Genomic DNA, 19721 nt, shown 5'->3' on the forward strand with positions numbered 1-19721 from the left:
AGCAATAGAAGGAACAGCAGACATAGAAGGCACTTTAGAGGTTCCATATAGATGCAGACAGTGGTGGGTCTAGAACTGGGCACTGAAATGTATTAGTCCACTGTGACACTAAGCTGTGCTGGTTGCTTTTCAAAAAAAATGTAAAAGAAAAGACTTGGATTATAAATATCAAGCCCCAGACGTACCTGGGAGGTTGTTTTGCAGGGAAAGGTGGTACAGGCAAGGCACCATGTCAGCAACACTGAAATCATCATCATCATCGTTCTTGTCAAGTACTATTACTGTTCGTGTGTTGCCATACATCAGAAAAAGCTTGACGGCATACAACAGCGACAAAGTGCAGGTTTAGCCAACATGTTTGTTATGCAATTCATTTTTAAGATTTATTTTTAAAGTGTGGTCAAGAGAGAGAATGAATTTATTATTTATGGATTTTTTTTTAAAAAAAAGAGGATTTAAATTTTCAGTTTGTAAATGTAAATAAATAAATAAATTTTATTCTCCCTGGGTCTATAGGTAAACATTTCTGATTCTGTCTCTGTTTCAGGCTTTGGCGGTTGGAACATGAATAGTGCCAACATAGGCAGTGGTAGCAGGAGGGAACGGGTGACAGGTGCAGCAGCTGTGAAAGAAATGAGGGTTTGGAGAAATAAGCTCCCAAGAGCTGGCAGGCTTCTCTGCCCCCCCCCCCCAGTCTTGCGTGACCCTAGAAAAATTACCCTGCCATTGCACTTGACTTTTTGATGTAAAGACCTTAGCTCAGTGGTAGAGTGCAGGTTTCACATATGTAAAAGGTCCTGAGTTCAATCACCAGTTAAATGGTCTGTACATCCTAGACAGCCACTGCCAGACCCCTCAAGGCTGGGCTAGACAGACCAGTAATCTGCCTTAAAACAAGGCAGCTTCAAACACTATTTTCACATACTGTTAGACTCAGATTTGGGAAGGTCACATCAGGTTTTTTTGAAAACCTCAAACAAATCACATCTATTTTTCAAAAATCCTGGCTGGCTTCCTATTCATGAATTACAATAGCATAAGTCAGACTTAACGCCATTGCAAGTCACTTTTTGGTTGTTAGGGCGGATGGAATTCTATGCCCACCATGCAAGAACCAAAATCCTCTTCAGAGGCTACACTGTACAGCAGCTCATCCCCATCTACACACACAAAGCCAAAGGAGGATGAGCAGGGATGTATCCAGCTATTTTCATGTAGTTTGACACACTGTGACTGAGGATATAACCTGCAGGAAGTCTTTAAGGATGTCTGTTGCAGTATGCCCAGCTGCAGGAGAATAACTGGACACATCCCCACTCTCCAACAACACAGAAATGGCCATGTTGTGGGAGTGGGGACTGTGCTGCTTGCAGTTTTGGGTGACTATCATTGGGAGACATAACTATGGGATAAATATACACCTCCCAGTGCAGAATTTCAGCCCCTTTATTTCCTATTAAAACAAGGTAGGGGGGAACACAGAGGAGACTCACACCGCAAATGTGTAATTATTCCATTATATTAGGAGGCTTCTGGGATGCTACCCAAGGACTTAAGGAATCACATGTGGCCCACAAGTCCCATATTGCCCTTCCTTGGTCTAGAGTAATTCTAATGGGCAGCATGATGAAAAGTGGGTACATATTTTTGCATACAACAGAAACATACATAGGTTTTTAAAATATAGTGTATCAATTATTACAGTGACCCAGAGAACTAGTGTCTGGTCCTAATTCATTACCACCATGAATGTGAGTAGAATATTTTTGTGCATCTAATTTAATCTAACTGGCAAAATAGATGTAATTGCAGAATATGTTTCCATCATAATGTTGCAGAATGTGGTTTGCAGAAAGTAGGTTGCAACCTATCATACTCTCATCAGTCTGTGCTTTGGTGTTTTTCAGATTCCGACCTGAGCATGCGTACCGTCAGCACACCCAGTCCAGCACTAATATGTCCCCCAAATTCACACATCTTGCAGAATGGAAAGGGATCTTCCACCTCTTCCTCTTCAGTCACTGGAGAAACCATTGCAATGGTGCACTCACCTCCTCCAACCCGACTCACCCATCCTCTCATTCGCTCTGCCTCCCGGGTTCAGAAGGAACAGGCCAATATTGATCGGCTTCCAGACCATTCAGTGATCCAGATCTTCTCCTTTTTGCCCACTAACCAGCTGTGCCGCTGTGCCCGAGTGTGCCGCCGCTGGTATAACCTTGCTTGGGACCCCCACCTGTGGAGGACTATTCGCTTGATGGGTGAGACAATCAATGTGGACAGAGCACTGAAGGTGCTGACTCGGCGGCTTTGCCAGGACACACCAAACGTCTGTCTCATGTTGGAGACGGTAATTGTTAGTGGCTGCAGGCGGCTCACAGACAGAGGGCTCTACACTATTGCTCAGTGCTGTCCAGAACTGAGGCAGTTGGAGGTGTCAGGTTGCTACAACATTTCCAACGAGGCAGTCTTTGATGTGGTCTCACTCTGCCCGAACCTGGAGCACTTAGATGTATCAGGTAATGGGAAAGATCTTGGCATTTAAAATGTGGGACTAAAGCCAATGTTATCCTACTTAGAGGAGAACCACTGATAGGTAACTGGACTTGTTAGACACAGCTAACTATGGAAATTATCACATAGTTAACTATGGAAATTTTTCCAGTCTTGAAAAATTGTGCAAGAAGCCCAGAGAAGCATGGATTGCATATGGATTGCATACTGCCCATCTAAGTGGTAGTGCAATAAATTTCATCTTTGACTGTTAAATCCCATGTCTATCCCATAAGTGAATTGATGGTATGATAATCTCCTTTAAGTCCCTTTAATTGCAATGGGTCTCTTCAAAGTGGGACTAACATAGGATTTAGCCATGTTAATTGTAGCAAGGGAAAATGCACTCCATATTTTAAAGCCAGATTCTGATAGTAATTCCCACATAGGAAAACATGTACTACTTGCAAAGTAGAAAGCAGGTATTGTTGGGATTTAAAGAGGTTGTTATTCACCTCCTTTGAAATATTTTTAATCAGCGTTAGCCTCTTTTGAAATAGCATTGAAAATGTTATTTAAAGAGGTCAGCATTAGCCTCTTTTGTTTAAAGAACATGCACACATGCAGACACACTTCTCTATATCTGTATGTATGCATGTATATATATGAACATGTATATAGTTTCTGTGTTCTTTTAAACAAAATAAGCTAATGTTGGTCTCTTCAAATAGGTTTTGGTGTGGCTTGTATTTATTCCTTCGTTTGACTTTATAAGTAAAACCATAGCCTAGAGAGCTGAGGCCAATAATTCAAAATCAACAAAGAGTCTTGTGGCATCTTAAAGACTGACCATTTTATAACTGTAATTTTTTGTGAGTACAGCTTATTTCATCAGATGCATGAAGGCTAGAGGAATAAAAAGGGGAGTTCAAATATGTTCAAAGCAAGAGAATGTTGAAGAAAATGGTGGGACCACTGATCAGCAAGGATTTTAAAATGCTGACAGATCACAGTGAAATGCAGATTTTGGCTGCAGCAACCTCATGCTGTGGCTATGATCCGCCCTGTGGAGGATGCAAAAAGCAGCTGCAAAAAGCGGCTCCTTTTTACATCCTCCAAAGGGCACCATAGCCACAGCAAAATGACTGTATGGCACCTCTTCATTGCTGCATTATCTGGATGCAGCGCTGGAGGCACACCATAATGCTGCACCATGACTCCACCCACAGGCCAGCCTTTTCGGCCAGTCTGTATAGGACCTTAGTCAGGAATCACCAAGTTAACTAGAATCTTATCCCTTGATGTTTTAAATCGGCTCCAGCCTCCTGGGCTGCAGCCGGGATGTGGGATGGAGGCAGGGTTTATCACACACTAAATCACCACCGAATCACTGGCCACCATCAGCCCGGGTCCCAGTCGGGTCCCAGCTGCACTCCGCCAGCACTTTTTAGAAGTTGGAAAGCTCTCCCTGGAAAAATAATAAAGGCAATCTACAGTCTGTCCTATGCACAGTTACTTGGGAGTAAACTATACTGAAAACAAGGAGGGCACTTCTAAGTACTTATAGTGCTTGAAAAGGTCTTCATAGATGGGGAAAGTAATTTGCCCTTCCCCTGCAAGTAATGCAAAGAGGCAAGATTAGTAACAGTCTGTCTGCCAGTGTTGAAGCCCTCCCCATTTACAAAATACTTCTTTCTTCTGAGGTTCCTGGTTCACAGCAACACAGAAGAAGTGGGATTAATCTAGGGGCAGACACTTCTGGAGTCCTCTCAATTTATCACCAAGATTGTTTAGGTAATAACAAGATCAGTGAGGAAACAACTAGAACAGTTAAGTTTGTATCATCCAGGCACAATAAAATTCTTAAGTTTGGAGTTGCCACTCTTTGTTGTATTTGTTGACCAAAAGACAGCCATCCCTCTGGAATTCATATTCAGAATTTAATGTTACACAGAGTGAGTAATAGTGCCCTCTGCTGGGGACAATACAGTATTTGAATTTGTAAATACTGTATACCTGTATTTTGAAAGTAGAGGGATCCAAAATCAACAAAGGAGTGATATCATTATTGGCCAGCCAGAATTCACGAAACACATAATGTAAGTTTTCAAAGCTCTTATGACTTCTTCATCAGGCAAAAGATGTTTAAAAACTATACTGGAGGAAGGGGGAAAAAAGAACAATGTTGGAGTCACAGGCCTACATCTTGTATAGATATTCCTGTTTGTACTTCATTTGGTTTGGGGAGAGGACTGAGGAACAGGTCTAGAGCAAGCTTTCCTCACATATTTATTTTGACTAGATTCACAAAAACGTAAAAATACACACCCAACGGGGGAAGCACACTAACTTCATCCTCTGTGTGTGCAACTTCACCACATAACTGGGAACACTGAATGTAGGCAGAGACCTGTCTTGGCCATATGAAAACAAAGTACAGTAAAATTTAGTTCTATTAGTAGCAGTAAAGTAACTCCTCTTGCAATCCAGGGTGTCTCTGTCTTTTGTGAAGCCACAGGCCACTTTCTTCAGCAGAGTACACTAAATTTCTCAAAAAGTCTCTGGATTATCACATTTGGAAAAACATTTAGGTGTTGTATAGCTAATATTCAGCCAGTTATAGTCTAAAACAGAAAGTTGTACCTTTGTTGGTAATAACACCCTCGAAGAGGTAAGTCCCAGTTCTTACTTCCCTCTAATTTAGGATTTCCCTGTTGCGGCTAAATCTGGTATCTCCAAAGCCAGGAAACATATTTGAGGTAGCCATGTTGGCCATACAGCAAATTAAACACAATCCAAAATCTACAAAGAGTTATTTTGGATTATAATTGGCTCCCATGATGTGCTTTGTGAATTTGGGTTGACCAAGAAAGGTATAGCTCTTTTGTGGATTTTGGATTTTGTTTTATTTTGCTGTTTGGCCCATGTGGCTACCCCTGAATATGTTTCACACAAATGGTGGAGGGAGTTATTGGAATGTAGCATGAAACTGTGGGAAGCAGAAAGGAGATGTGATAAAATGGGCAAGAGAGTCCTCATGGGGCTAGGGTGTTAACTAGTGTTATATGTGTAGTGTGTGTCAAGAAACAATTGCCTTGCATGTGCATTTCTATTGCTATCCGCATACATAAGATATAGAGGTCTGTTCCTGGGCACTTCACCCGGCACATCTGATGAAGTAGACTTAGATGTAAAAACACTTACGCTACCAACTTCTTTCTCGTAGTTAGTCTCAAATGTGCTACAAAGATCCCTTTTCATATTGGTATTCCAGATTAACATGACTATGACTTTGAATTCTGGCTTTTGAAGGCTAACATCTTTCTAGGAAATCAGATTTCAAGAGATCTCATTACAATGGTGAGGGGAAAAAACAACAAAGCAGCAGAGGGAGAAAATTGCTGCATCAATGACCCCAATGGCACTGAAAAAGAAAAGGAGGGAAATGACTTGACAGCAGCCCTATGTCGGCGTTCACAGAAAAGGTTAAAATAAGCATGGGAGGAAGGAATCACACTAGTCCTGCCCCTTCCATCACCGTTCTCCATTTATGAGAAATGACAATATGAAGAGAAGTTAGCAGTACATCTAGAGGCACTCCACATGATGGAGAGCCCTGATTTTTCTATGGAATTTAGCTTTTAAAAACTGAAATTTGGTGAACCTCTTTAGCATAATATAAATTCTATTCATGCCGAAGTTTAGAACAGGGGACAGCCACTGTCCCCAAACCTGCATCTAGACAAGTAAAAGGAAACAAACTCAGTCTACTTTAAAATGCATGAAAAGAAGTTTACTCACAATCTTGTGCATAATTTGTATACACAGGTTCAGCTTGTTGAGGTAGGTAGAAAGGAAAAGGAAATCTGTATGCTAGATCAATGTAGCTCTGAGCACTGTTAGCATCCTTAATAGAAAACAAGCAAGCATGGTGTGAGGGCATTCCTCAAAAGACAAAAGAGATGTGCACATACCTTAGGAAGAGAGAGAGGGATGTGTAAGCAAGCAAACAGGAAGCTATGATAAACATGCACTCTAAACTGTCATAGAGTTTCAGGCGTGTAAAGTTGCTCTCTCCAACATTTTCAGTGTTCCAGTTATGTGGAGAAGCTGCACATACAAAAGATGCCCCACACAAACACCTTTAGAGTGTCTATTTCCATACGAGGAGGGTTGAAGCTTCTCTCCTTGGGTGTTTTTTTCTGTGAATCTAATAAAAATAAATATGCAAGGAAAGTTTGCTGTTTCCAACTCCCCTCATTGCTCTTCGTACATGGGGAGTAACAGTCTGAAGTGGGCTTATGTTGGTTTCCCAATAAGCAGGACAGGAATGTGATAGAGTACTCCCAGAGATGTTCCTATGAGTAAGTGAGATCTGGTGCATGTTCTTGTCCACAGAAATTCAAGATATGCTGAATTTCTCTTTGAGTGAGAACTCTCTTGCATGAGCAGATCCATACGCTGTGTATATTGTTTTTCATTGAGCCAGTACACAATAGGAAAAAGGAATAGATAAGAGGGAGTGGATGAATGTGCAAGTCTTGGAGTACATGTTTACATGGAGGCTACTGAATGAGAGTGTGTAGTGTGTTTCTTACTCCATAATGTGGAGACCTCCACCTTCTCTGCGTGAACACATTGCTGAATATGCATTTTGCTGATTAAAGACACTCCCAACAGTTCACAGATACAAACTGGGACACATGTGGCCAAGCAAAATCAGAGTGTGGCTAAGAGGGCAAAAGTTATTAATGAGGAAGGATGCAAGTTAGGAGAGGATAAAGTAATTTGCTTTTGCCTGAGGCTACTGGGAAGGGCAAGATCCAACCCCTCATCTTCTATCCCCCCCCCCAGTTAATTGACTAGGGACTTCATCACACAGGCAAAGAAGATGGGAGCACAGTGGGATGCTCCCATCAATATCATGCAATAACGCGGAGATTATCACATGACGTCATGCGATATTGCAATTATCCTGTGATTATCCCATGAATAAAGAGGAATTCTAGTGGCACTTTTTATTCATGGGAATATCTGCTAGAGTTTCTCTTTATTCACAGGTTAATTGCGGGATAATCACAATATTACGCAACATTGTGTGATAATCTTCGTGTGATGAAACATGTGATTTCACGTCTTTTTTGCCCTTGTGAGGAAGTCCTCAGTTTACAACTACTGAATTAAGCTGAGGTCAGAGAGGGAAAGTGTTGTTGAAAATATGTTTATTAAACATTTATGTAAGTATATCTCTCTCACACAGACAAATATAACCAAGGCTCACATTTTGACCTATCTATTATACATTTAACAATCTACCTTTAAGCATTCACACATTAATATACTGTACTGATATAGCCCCACTTCTTGTTCCTCTTCTCTTTCTTTCATACTTCTCCCTCTTTCAATATTCCCCTTTTATACTATCTTCTGATTCTTTCTCTCTTCCACTCCTTTCTCTCATCTCACCTTCTCCCCTTCCTTTCTTCCTATCTTCTCTTCCTTACTCATACCGTTACTTTCTAACGACTTACTTCTCTTTTCTCTTTAATTTCTTTTTCCAGTAGAATTCTAAAATTTGCAGTACAGTGCGGCCTTCCCTTATGCGGAGGGTCTGTCTCGTCTCCCCACCACCACCGCATAAGGGAAATTCCATGAATGCTCAAGCCCCATTGAAAACAATGGGGCTCATGCATGCCGCAGGCACACACACTATTGCCTTTTCCAGCGCACGGCTTTCAGCATAAGCTGAAAGCCACATATGGTGCGCCCACGTATGACACAGGCACACTGTACTGTTAAATTTTACTAAACATTCTTCTTGCATGCATCTTTCCATACATCATTCAACATCAATCAAACCATCCATTTACTTCCTTTCTATACTTCCAGTTATCCTTTCTCTCTTTATACATTCTAGTTTCTACTTTTCAAAGCAGCTGAAAAAGAAGATTAATTAGGACTGCCTCTGACAAATCAGGGCTTTGGAGGGTAAATGGTCATATATATAAATCTACCCCTATGGTCAGACCAGGCCTTGCCATTGCACCTAAGAAGCTTTAATGTTCCTGGTATACTAGTGTTTAGTTTTTTTAAATAATTATTTTATGACAGCTTGACAGAAAATTTCCCCAGGCTTAAATTGAGTCACTGTTTTGATTTGCAGGACTACTCCTGGTTTTCTTCAATAATGTATCCTTCAATAACACCTTCCTGTCAAAACCATACAGCAGTTAGCATTCAGATTTTTCCACAATCCCCCCCCCTTAAAAAAAAAACAAGTTCCTTCAGTCTTGGATAGATTTGCTATACCTGTGAATTTGACTGCAAACCATTATCTTACAAACTGGCCAAGGTTCTTTCAACTGACTTGAAACATTCTCCTTCCCTTTCAAATCCCTTACATTTCCTATGTGGAAAAACTCTGCTATGAATCTGCATGTTTTAACATCTTTATTACTTTGGACAGAGAAATCAGTTGCAGCCACAATGAAAGGTGGCTTTATTTTAAGACACAGACAGGAAACCTTTCTTGAAATAGTTGGTGGGTGTGAACCTTTCTCTTTCCCCCAATAGATGGCATTCAGCTGAAATGTCCCTCCCAGTCTCTGAAAAATATATCAGGGTTATTCAAAGTCATCCATATGGCATAAAGGTATTTCAGCCTACCCAACATGAATCTAATCTGCACTGCAGAAATAATTTAGTTTGACACTGCTTTCATTGCCATGACTCAATGCTATGGGATTCTTAGATTTCTAGTTTGTTCACCAGAGCTCTCTGACAGAGAAGGCTAAATGCCTCACAAAATTACAAATCCCAGAATTCCATACATTGAGCCATGGCAGTTAAAGCAGTGTCAAACTGCTTTATTTCTGTAGTGCAGATTAGACCAGGATTAAAATCTTTTTTGTAGCCTCCTGCCATTTTCTCAGAGGGCCAAATGGTAAATTGCAGGCCAGTCAGCTAGGGACAAAGCCTTTGGGACAGAGATGGGTCACCCTTGAACCTAATTATGCAGCTTCCCTTCCTTCCTATATTAAATCCCACAACAAGAACATAAAACTAGGATTGCATCTACACTATAGAAATGATGCAGTTTGACACTACTTTTAAGTACTGTAGCTCCATCCTGTGGAATCCGGGATTTCTAATTTTACAAGGTAGAATATCATACACAAATGGGATAGGGATGGGATTGTTCCCCTGTCCTTATCCCATCCATGACAGCAATCACACACAAAAGCCTTTCATAACATAGCGCTGCTCCTGTAATTATCATGTCATTGAAGCGGGATTCCATTAACGTGAATTCCCATTAATGCAAAGTGATACATCATGTGAAACACTTTTGTGCGATCGCTGTCACTTACTCTTGCATGAGATCATGTCTGGATAAGCGTGACATCATCTGAAAGTCCTTCCCATTATCGCACAGGAAGGACGGGACAGGGACGGAACAATTATTATCCCCCATGTGATAATCTCCATTGTCTTTAACTTTCTCTGCCAGAGTGCTGGTGCCTCCTAAAACTACAAATCTCAAGATTGTGTAGGATGGAGCCATGGAGGTTAAAATAGTGGCAGTTAAAATAGTGTCACACTGCCTTATTTTTGCAGTGTAGGTGTACCCTAGCAGTCAGGTGTAGCCATGAGCTCAAGGATCTAGAGATGCAGCAACTATATGTTGCTCAAAAAGACATTTTCAGTAAGGTGTTCTGTGGCTGGGCTCCTAAGATCGCATCCACACCTCCTAGTCTTCCTTTTCTTTTTCTCACAGCAGTGGCACTGGCTAGATTCTTGTGGACTGAGATGTCCAATGAACTGGCAAGTTCTGACAAAACTGGCAAAACTGTGAAGTAGTGGAGGAGACATAAAGATAAGGAACGGGTGGATATGCATGTTCTTGAACAGACAGAGGGGCCTTTCACACTATGCAATTATAGCACTATATTCGGCTTTAATTGCCCTGGCTGCATCCCATGGAGTCCTGGACCTTGTGGTTTGGAGGAGCTTCAAAATGCCCCTCCCAGGATTCCATAGGATGGAACCATGACAGGCAAAGGGGAACCATAATGCTATAACTGTAGAGGGTGCAGGACCCAGAGAGTGTGAATAGACTGATGCTGCTGTGAAACAGAGAAAGAAAGAGAAGTGATGCAGTTGAGGAAGAGATTATCTTTAAAGGAAGAGAGAAGAGGGAGGAAGAGAAGCATGGTCCTGTCAGCAATCCTGGCTTACATGTGGACTCCAAGAGATTACTTCCTACATAAGAGGTTTTCTTTTTCCTTTGGTAAGAAAAAATGTTGCCATAGTGCTATGCAAATCAGTCACATTGCTCCTAGGCATCTCAGCTTTTTTTAGGCACACTGTTCCTTTTCTGATACTTATGGAATGAGACTGTGGCATTTACCGTATGTAAAACTAGAATGGCCAGCTTTTGTTTTTATGGAAGCCAGTCTTTTCTCTGTATATCTTGCATCTATATTGATCCCTCAGTATGGTCAATATGGTCAGACTCAAAAATAAAGGTAGTGACACCTAGCAGAAAGGATTTAACAGATATGGAGTATATGTAGCCAGGTTCAACTAGAGTACACCCACTGAATCAGTTGTTGAATGGTGACTCAACAGGTAAGTCAATCTCATTGATTCAATTGTTCTATTTGATTTGGGATGAACATCAGGACTCAAAAAATACTTCCAGTTAGTTAAGCTTCCATCAAGGTTACATATTACTTGTATGTCAGTTACATTCAAAGAAAAAAAGAGAACGATACCATGGAAGCGTGGGATATATCTGGCTTATATAACTTGCAGACTTGATTGTATTTCTATGCGAACTGAGGAAACTGCTGACCAATATTTTCTCCATACTATTAAATTTGATAGGGCTACTACAGAGCCACTTTAAAAAATGGTAAGCTGTGGATCTGGACTACACTCCACAGATTGCCATCCTTGGTTTGTACCACTGAATTGATAGCACACTTCTGCTGACCTGGGCTGCCAAAGTAGTTTGTGGGCCCTTCCTGCTCCTTCCTAAAAATCCTAGCATGAAAGGTTCCACATCTCTAAAGTCATTTTCCTAAAGGGGAAATAGATGCAGGATTGCAAATGCTCATTAACTGTCTTGATTTCCCTTACCTCCCTACCCTCATTCCAATTTAGGTTGTTCCAAAGTGACATGCATCAGCTTAACCCGTGAAGCCTCCATCAAGTTGTCCCCATTGCATGGAAAACAAATTTCTATCCGCTACCTGGACATGAGTGACTGCTTTGTCCTTGAGGATGAAGGACTACACACCATTGCTGCCCACTGCACGCAATTGACGCACCTCTACCTACGGCGCTGCATCCGTATCACTGATGAAGGCCTCCGTTACCTGATGATTTACTGCACATCCATCAGGGAGCTGAGCGTGAGCGACTGTCGCTTTGTCAGCGATTTTGGCATGCGTGAGATTGCAAAGCTGGAGTCCCGCCTACGGTACCTCAGCATTGCCCACTGTGCCCGCATCACGGATGTAGGCATCCGATACATCACCAAGTACTGCAGCAAGTTGCGCTACCTCAATGCGCGGGGCTGTGAGGGCATCACGGACCATGGAGTGGAGTACCTTGCCAAAAATTGCACAAAACTCAAGTCACTTGACATTGGAAAATGCCCCCTGGTCTCCAACATTGGCTTGGAGTTTCTGGCTCTGAATTGCTTCAACCTGAAACGATTGAGCCTGAAGTCCTGTGAAAGCATCACTGGACAAGGCCTGCAGATCGTGGCAGCCAACTGCTTTGACTTACAGATGCTGAATGTACAGGATTGTGAGATCTCAGTGGAAGCTTTGCGGTTTGTTAAACGCCATTGCAAGCGCTGTATTATAGAGCACACCAACCCTGCCTTTTTCTGAAGCCAACACTTCACTCTTGTTGATGAATGCAAAGTATCAGAAATGTTTGTTGGGCATATGTGCCCTGGCTGTGTGTATACAGCAATTGTACTTTCTTTGTACCAGGGAAGGGAACATGGAGCTTTAGGGTCCACATTGGGTCCTTAAAACACTTCCTGATGGCCTTGCTCAAACCTCCCGAGTGCAGGGGACTTCTAATCTTAAAAATTTAATTCTCTACCCTTTATGACCCCTGTGATATAACTGAAGACAACACAGTGGTTTTTATGTAGAGTTCAGCAAAGGGAAGGCAAGTAACAGACACCCTAGTTTATCCTTGTTGACAAATATCATTAGTCCTGATCTAGGGGGAGTGAATTGTTCATAGGTCACATTGAAGGCCAAAGCTTGGAAAAGGTACATTTTTAGACTACAACTCCCAAATAAGGGCTAGGAAATTGTAAGAGCTGTAATCCAAAAAGGAAAATTTTCCAAGCTCTGTTGAAATGAATGGGAGATGTTAATCATGACCAGTCTCGTTGTTTTCAAAAGAAATAGTCATGGCTACCTTTAGCTGTATTGGAACCAACATGTCTCAGATCATTGTGTCATTTGAGAGCCTGTCACTTTTGTTTGTTTTTGCTTTGCTGTTACACTTTGGGGCCTAAATTGTAGTTCAAAGAAGAATGCCATCCTAGCAGAGGTGCAATACATCAAAGATGCTCTGATATACTAGCCATCACAATTATTCAAGTGGTAGCAAATTAATCTCTGACACATGTATTTTTGCATATGACCCTCAGTGCTAAACAGGTTATCTGCCCCTGTTCGTTGTCTCTCAGGGGTCCTATCAAGAACTTCTCTGTAAAAGTAGAAAGTGTTTTAAGCCACCTTCCTTTAACTCCTGTTGTGTCCAGGTTGTCTGTCATCTGGAAAGAACATCTGTTTAAATATAATATCCTAACTGTAGTCCTTTTACATCAGTATGAATAGCTCTTGGAACACTCTGTTTTAGACCTTCTTTCCTCTTTGACTGTTGGTCTAGAAAAAATGTGGATTTTCAATCAGACGCCAGTAAGCTTTGCATTTCAGAACGCTCTTTCACAGTAGAAAAACATGTCAATTTATTATGATCATTCATAGCTATAGCCCACAATCCTGGCCTCTCTCATCATCCCTTCAGGATTTTCTGCCCTTATCTCTTTTCTGTTTAGTTCATGGGTGGCCAAGTGGAGAGGTCATAGGACAGGGATAGGGCACTTCTGGCCTGCCAAATGGTGATAGATCACAGCTCCCTGTAGTCTTGACTCTTGGCCATGCTGGTTAGAAGGCCACAACAGCACAGTCAGGCCTATAGCTTTGCCTCTCTCTCTAACTCTGACAGTGCTGCTTGTGTCTTGCTTCTATTCACTAGGAACAAAGCTGGACAAAAACTCCAGAGGCTACATATGCCCTGAAGTACCCAAGGTTTGTTCTTTGTCTTATTAACAATTACTGAATGTTTAGATCAGCTATATGTTAAATAGTTAAGTATACTAAACATTAGTATACTTAGTTAAGTATATACAGTGGTCTCTCCACATTTGCTGGGGTTAGGGGTGAAGGATCTCAACGAATGTGGAAAACCCACAAATAAAAAAAAATATTCTTTTTACCTGAGAGAACATCTCTCTATGAAGCTCCAGGTCCTCCAGTGCAACTCTGTTGTCAACATCTGCCAGAAGCTGATCATCAAATCATGCTGGAGGACCCACACATGTCTAGAGAAGTGTCTTCTCCAAGAATATCTAGATTGTCCAGCACAACTCTATGGTTAACTTCCAGCAGAATTGTGCTGGCGGACTTAAGAGATTCTTATAGAGAACATATTAATCAAAACTGTGAATAATTAAATCTGCATAAGTCAAAACTGCAAATGTGGAGGGCCAACTCTATATATTGTTGGGCTCCAACTACCAGAGGCCCTAGCTAGTACGTAAAAAAGTCAATAGCACAAATGCAGTTAAGTATCCTTTACTAAGCTATGTCTCCTGGTCCAGCCGTCCTCCAATACTGCTTTACTGGCCATTAGCCACCATGTACAAGGGAGATCTGTTCTACTGATAGGTGTGCAACAGACTGACATTTCCACCTCCTTCCCACCAAAAATCTCCTGTGTGACAGTCAGAAGCAGGATCCCTGTTGCAATTCCTCCTCACACCAGATATCACTAGCAGGAGAGGGGGTGAAACATCAGTTTGCCGCATCCCACACAACAGGAGAACAGACTTCTGTTGTTCTCAGGGGTTGATGCCCAGTAAAGGAGGATAAGAGGACTTATACGACTATGGCAGTAGTGCCACAACAGTGAATATATAGGCTTTGTAAATTTGAATCAGTTGCAGATCCATAACCTCAGGCTACAGATCTGTAACAGCAATACTGAATTCCAACTGTAGTATTTTCCTTGCAGTGGGAAGCATAGAAAAAAAGGTTGAGGGTATGTGTGTGTGTGCACCCTCAATGATTGTTCAGGAGTGACTTGCTCAAAGTGACATAGTGGTTTCCCCTTGCTAGGTTTAACACTGGCATGAAATCTCTTTCTTCATATAAGCACAGCCTCATGACTCCTTCAGTTTAGTACCAGAATTCTAGTTCTCATGTAATGTTTCAAGGATTCAATGAGAGGTTAAAGAGAGCATGAAATGAGACTATGGGAGAAAAACAAGGTCACGAGGCATTAGAAAGTTCACAATGTAATAGACAGCAGGTTTAAGGAGGTTTAAGGTTGGACGTTCCTTCCATACTCATGTGCAATGAGGAAGCCCTTTGAAATATTCAAGGGACTCTATGACAAAAGGTCCTCAGCCAAGCAAGGACCCCTGTAGCCTTATTTCAGACCCATTTCTCTTTCTGATCCCACTGCTGTCACCTTCACTGCTGAGGTCCTACCAATGTGGAATTCCAGTTTCTCCATAAATATCCCTTTAGAGGGAAAGGCAGACAGGACAGGATCTCTTCTCAGAATGTAGCCATGATATTCATATTAGGATTTTTAATTTTCATACATGTTTATAGCTCTGTGACATTTTAAACTGAGGAAGTATTTTTCATCTGGTAAGGTTTTTAGTGTGGTATTACTACAGACATAAATTTTCCCATGTTGCAGACAATTGTTAAAGATGTGCTATACAATGTAAGCCCTAAAACACCATGGGGTGGTGGTGGTAAAATCCAAGTGAAGATCTTTGATGCACTCCATGAAGGTTTATCCAGTTGTTCTGCTGTGGACATTGTTTGCTAAAATAGAATTGGCTTCCTGAGTTACACATCCTTTACAAAAGCCTGGAGCTTAATGAAGCAAAATTGTTGTTGTTGTTATGTGCCTTCAAGTCTTTTCTGACTTATGGCAAGGTCACAGGGTTTTTCGTGGCAAAATTTGTTCAGTGGAGGTTCGCCTTTGCCCTCCTCTGAGACTAAGAGAATGTGATTTGCCCAAGGTCACCCAGTGGGTTTCTGTGGCAGAGCAGGGATTTGAACCCTGGTATCCAGAGTCATATTGCAAAGCTCAGATCACTACACCATGCTGGCTCTCCAGTGTGAAGCAAAGTAGAAACTGATTTATCTTATTCAACAGAGGAACACTCAAAATATTATGATCATAATTAGAAAAGAAAACACAGTTTCCTGCTAGGCTCTGGTTTCAATAAGGAAGCGAAAGGCAAAACCTGCATCAAGTTAAAACAGTTATAGCCAAGGTTATAGTTATGGGGGTGAAAAATAAAGGACATCATTTAAAATAGTTTCTTGCCCCACACATAAGAATTCTACCTCTATGAAACAATTTTATCTTCCATCCTGGAATGCTAGTAATTCAACATACTGTAGTTTCTTGTGGGAATCGCCTGCTTGTTTTTCAGGGCCTTCTGCTTTCAGAAAAGCCTCAATTCCTGCTTGCTTGTTTCTATGTCTGCGGAAAAGCAGTGCTTTCCAGACAGTAAAGTAATTAACTTTTAAGGTCATAGCCTTGGGGAGCAGAGATTTGGGATGCTCTATACTTTATTTCAAGAACGTAGACTGACCTGACAGAAAAACTGATATTTGTGCCATTACAGTTCTGAAGGGCCCTATGCTAACTCATTAGTCAAAGCAGTTGTAGTTGCCATACTCCAACTTCTTCTGTGAGCATGGGATTTCCAAACTGTTACAGGAGTGTGTGTGGTAAAATGTGGGCTGGGACTCCCCCCCCCTCCATCCTGATGGCAACATTCCTTCAAAGATAACTCTTTGGATGTCTAGGAGCATTAAGCCTTCAATCTAGCCCTCCTTCACACTTATATACACAGAGAGATTTCCCACACATTGTTCTCAGACTAACTGGCTTCAAAAAATCTCTTTTACATTAACATATCTCTTGGGAAGCCTCACTGTGATGGCCGCAGAACCTCTCACTGTGGCATAAGCCCCAGGCATGTTTAGGAGGCATGTTGCATTCACACCAGATACTATTGGGCCTGGCCCTTTGCAGCACATGTTCAGTATGAGGGAGCTAAAAAAGTTGAGACTACATGTTGTAGAGGAAGGTGCTTTCCTTTAAGAGGAAGAATGGCCTTCATTCTGGATTACTGAGATGATTCAATAGGTAAATTATCTAAGAAGCACATATTAGTGTGCATACCTTCAAAAAGCAAACGTTAATAGTTGCCCTTGGAAAGCTAGGCAAAGTTTCTGCTCTCCCCTACTCCCTTTATTTACAGGTAACTGTTTCATGGATACTGTGTATTTTGGCAAACATTCTCCTACTTTACGTCTGACTCTCTGTCCTTGGATAGGAATACCAGCCATTATTGATTATATCTTCAGGTGGGTTCCCTTGAGTGCAGTTGACAACTAGTTTATGAGTGAAGCTCAGATGCTAAAAACATCTCTTGTGGAGAGATATGGGAAAGCAAACACCCTGGCTGGTTTTGAATTTAACCCCCCCCCCCCCAAAAAAAAAAAACACAGTAGTTCTGTAGTTTCCAGATGACTGCATTCATGTGGCACAGATGCTGAGCACAAATCCTTGTACTGAGGAACAAAACATAAGGAAGAATGACTATAGTAATACTTGTAGTTTCGGGCTATCAGAGTGATGTACTTTTAAGTCTCAGTGCAACCATGTTCAACAATGTGCTTAACTCTCTCCTGCTAACTCGGTGCTTTAGTGGGAATGGTTGTGCATGTGAATGAGGTTCTCCATGCAAAGAAAGACCATTTGTCTTCCACAGGGATAGGCAACCTGGAGCCTTTCAGACCATGTTAGATGCCAAATTCTGTCATCCTAGCTAGCATGGCCAGTGGCCAGAATGATGAAAACTGTTGCCCAGCATCATCTGGAGCCCATAGGTCTTCCCTTGGCCTTCCCTATCTGAATCAATATATCTGCACATACACACATCTGTTATTTCAGTAGGACAACTCATTTGACACCTTCATTTTTCTACTACAAATTGAACACATGTGTCAAATAGGCAGAAGGGTCAAGCAATGACAGGGTGCCTGAAACCAAATTGTTCCTGGAAACGACCATTATTATACAACCTAACATCCATTAAACTTCTTTTCTCATTCCATTTAGGGAGTGACTACTTGTTACAATTTTATCTTACCTTGCCAGCTATTCTCTTCACTATCTTTCATTCACAATAAGGATAGTGCTAGACTTCAGATTTGGATCCTCTCCTGAGGTGAAGATGGTTATGATTTGAACTGAGCATTTTGAACTCAGAAGGAAGGACTCAAACAAGATTTAAGTGTGTTTTCTTTTTTGAAAAAGAAAGTTGATATCTTGGCGGATTGTGCTAGGTGGACAAGGATAACCCTACTTGGTTCCAAAAGGGCTTTAATGTTTAGATTGGCTTTTCCTATGTGTCTCACTATAAAGCCTTAATTTACTACTACCAAGAAATAAAGCAATATATTGGTATAATGGCTTGATTAATCAATGTTTACATAAAAGATGCAGAAATGAATGTATGCATATATCTAAGGATGACATTTTCTGTTTAATGTTGTAATGTTGTTCCATTTAACAGACTGTTTATTCTCACACAGAAGAAGGGAGTTGGTGTGGGGAACTTAACCAATGGCATGTGCAGAGTGTTTCAGATACAGATACACCTCAATTAAGAAAGTAGATGTGTCTCTGGGTGTTACTTTTTTAACAGGAAATTTGGTATCAGAAACAAAAATAACATGGAAAAAAATAAAGATAGATTCCCACACTACCAAAAAGACAAGCAGTTCAACATGCATTAGCAAATTTTACATTCAGAATTAACAATATGCATATGAGAAAAGAAACAATTAGGTCAGATAAGGCTTGCATAATCTGATGATCACTTGATAGCTGCTTCCAAACTGTTTCCAAGGGTGACTTTTTTGTTCACCAGCCCATTTTCTTACAGTTTCCAATTTGGTGCCTAAACGTACAGATCTGTGTTTTTGTTTTTAACATGTTTGGGGTAGCTGATGAGGCAGGCTTCTCTGTTCTCCCATTTTTGAGGTACACACATCAATAAGTGGTTTTGGAGGAGGCTCCTGTTTACTTTGCCTAACTATAACTATGAATCGGGGGATATTACGTGGACTGAGTTAGAAGTAGCCCTGGGATCGTCCTACCTGTATATCAAGATATAGAGGCAAGGATTGCAGAGCCAGAATTCTCCTTATGACCTGCATTTTATTAAGGGGAAAATGTACACCAGTGCACATACACACACACACACAAGAGCTAAGGAATAAAGAGATGAGCGCTGGAATAGATTCAAAGGCTCCACTAATGGTGATAATTACCAAAGATGTGGTTGTTCCTGCTGGTTCAATGTGATGGTTGGTCATGAGACTCAGCTGCTTGAAATGTTTGGCGAAACGGCAGCGAGAAGGGATTAGCAGAATTCAGAATGGTGTAGCGTCAGCCTGAAATCCAAGCTAGCAAAGCTTGGCAAAGACCAAGTATCATACATGAAAAGACCAAATTTATATGAGGAATGGTCACTCGACATAGAGGTCCTTGAGATGAAAATGGTGATTGTAAATGGGCACTCTCCAGCTTGAGTGCCAAACCTCCTGTTGATCAATCACTTAGCCTTCCTGATCTGGAAGTGTTAATTGTCCCCTTATCGCAACTCCTCTTGCTGGTCATTGACTGAATAAAACGTCTTGAAGCTCTTGGCTACATGACCTGATACTTCAAGGCTCATGGCTGCTGCATAGGATACATTTAGGGTCATAGAGGGGTATACATACATACCACAAAATTGGAAAGCTTCTGGTGATCGTAACAGATGTAGGCAGACACACATGGCTACAGTTGGGTTGAGT

At 41.4% G+C, this 19721-nt stretch overlaps 2 protein-coding genes across 3 annotated transcripts in view; both read left to right on the forward strand.

Moving 5' to 3' along the window:
- FBXL7 (F-box and leucine rich repeat protein 7) overlaps positions 1–14039 on the forward strand; it is a 230700-nt gene extending 216661 nt beyond the window's left edge. For both annotated transcript variants that reach the window (XM_042463375.1, XM_042463373.1), the window contains exons 3-4: positions 1908–2519; positions 11662–14039. In XM_042463375.1, coding sequence (XP_042319309.1) covers positions 1922–2519; positions 11662–12398 — 1335 coding nt within the window. In that variant the 5' untranslated portion in view covers positions 1908–1921 and the 3' untranslated portion in view covers positions 12399–14039. The remainder of the gene's footprint in view (positions 1–1907; positions 2520–11661) is intronic.
- Positions 1–19721, forward strand: part of LOC121929079 (zinc finger protein 239-like) — a gene marked incomplete at its 3' end in the record, with an annotated part of 257852 nt that overhangs the window by 167893 nt on the left and 70238 nt on the right. The window lies entirely within an intron of this gene.

Source organism: Sceloporus undulatus, chromosome 4, assembly GCF_019175285.1.
Source record: "Sceloporus undulatus isolate JIND9_A2432 ecotype Alabama chromosome 4, SceUnd_v1.1, whole genome shotgun sequence".
NCBI classification, from domain to species: Eukaryota; Metazoa; Chordata; class Lepidosauria; order Squamata; family Phrynosomatidae; genus Sceloporus; species Sceloporus undulatus.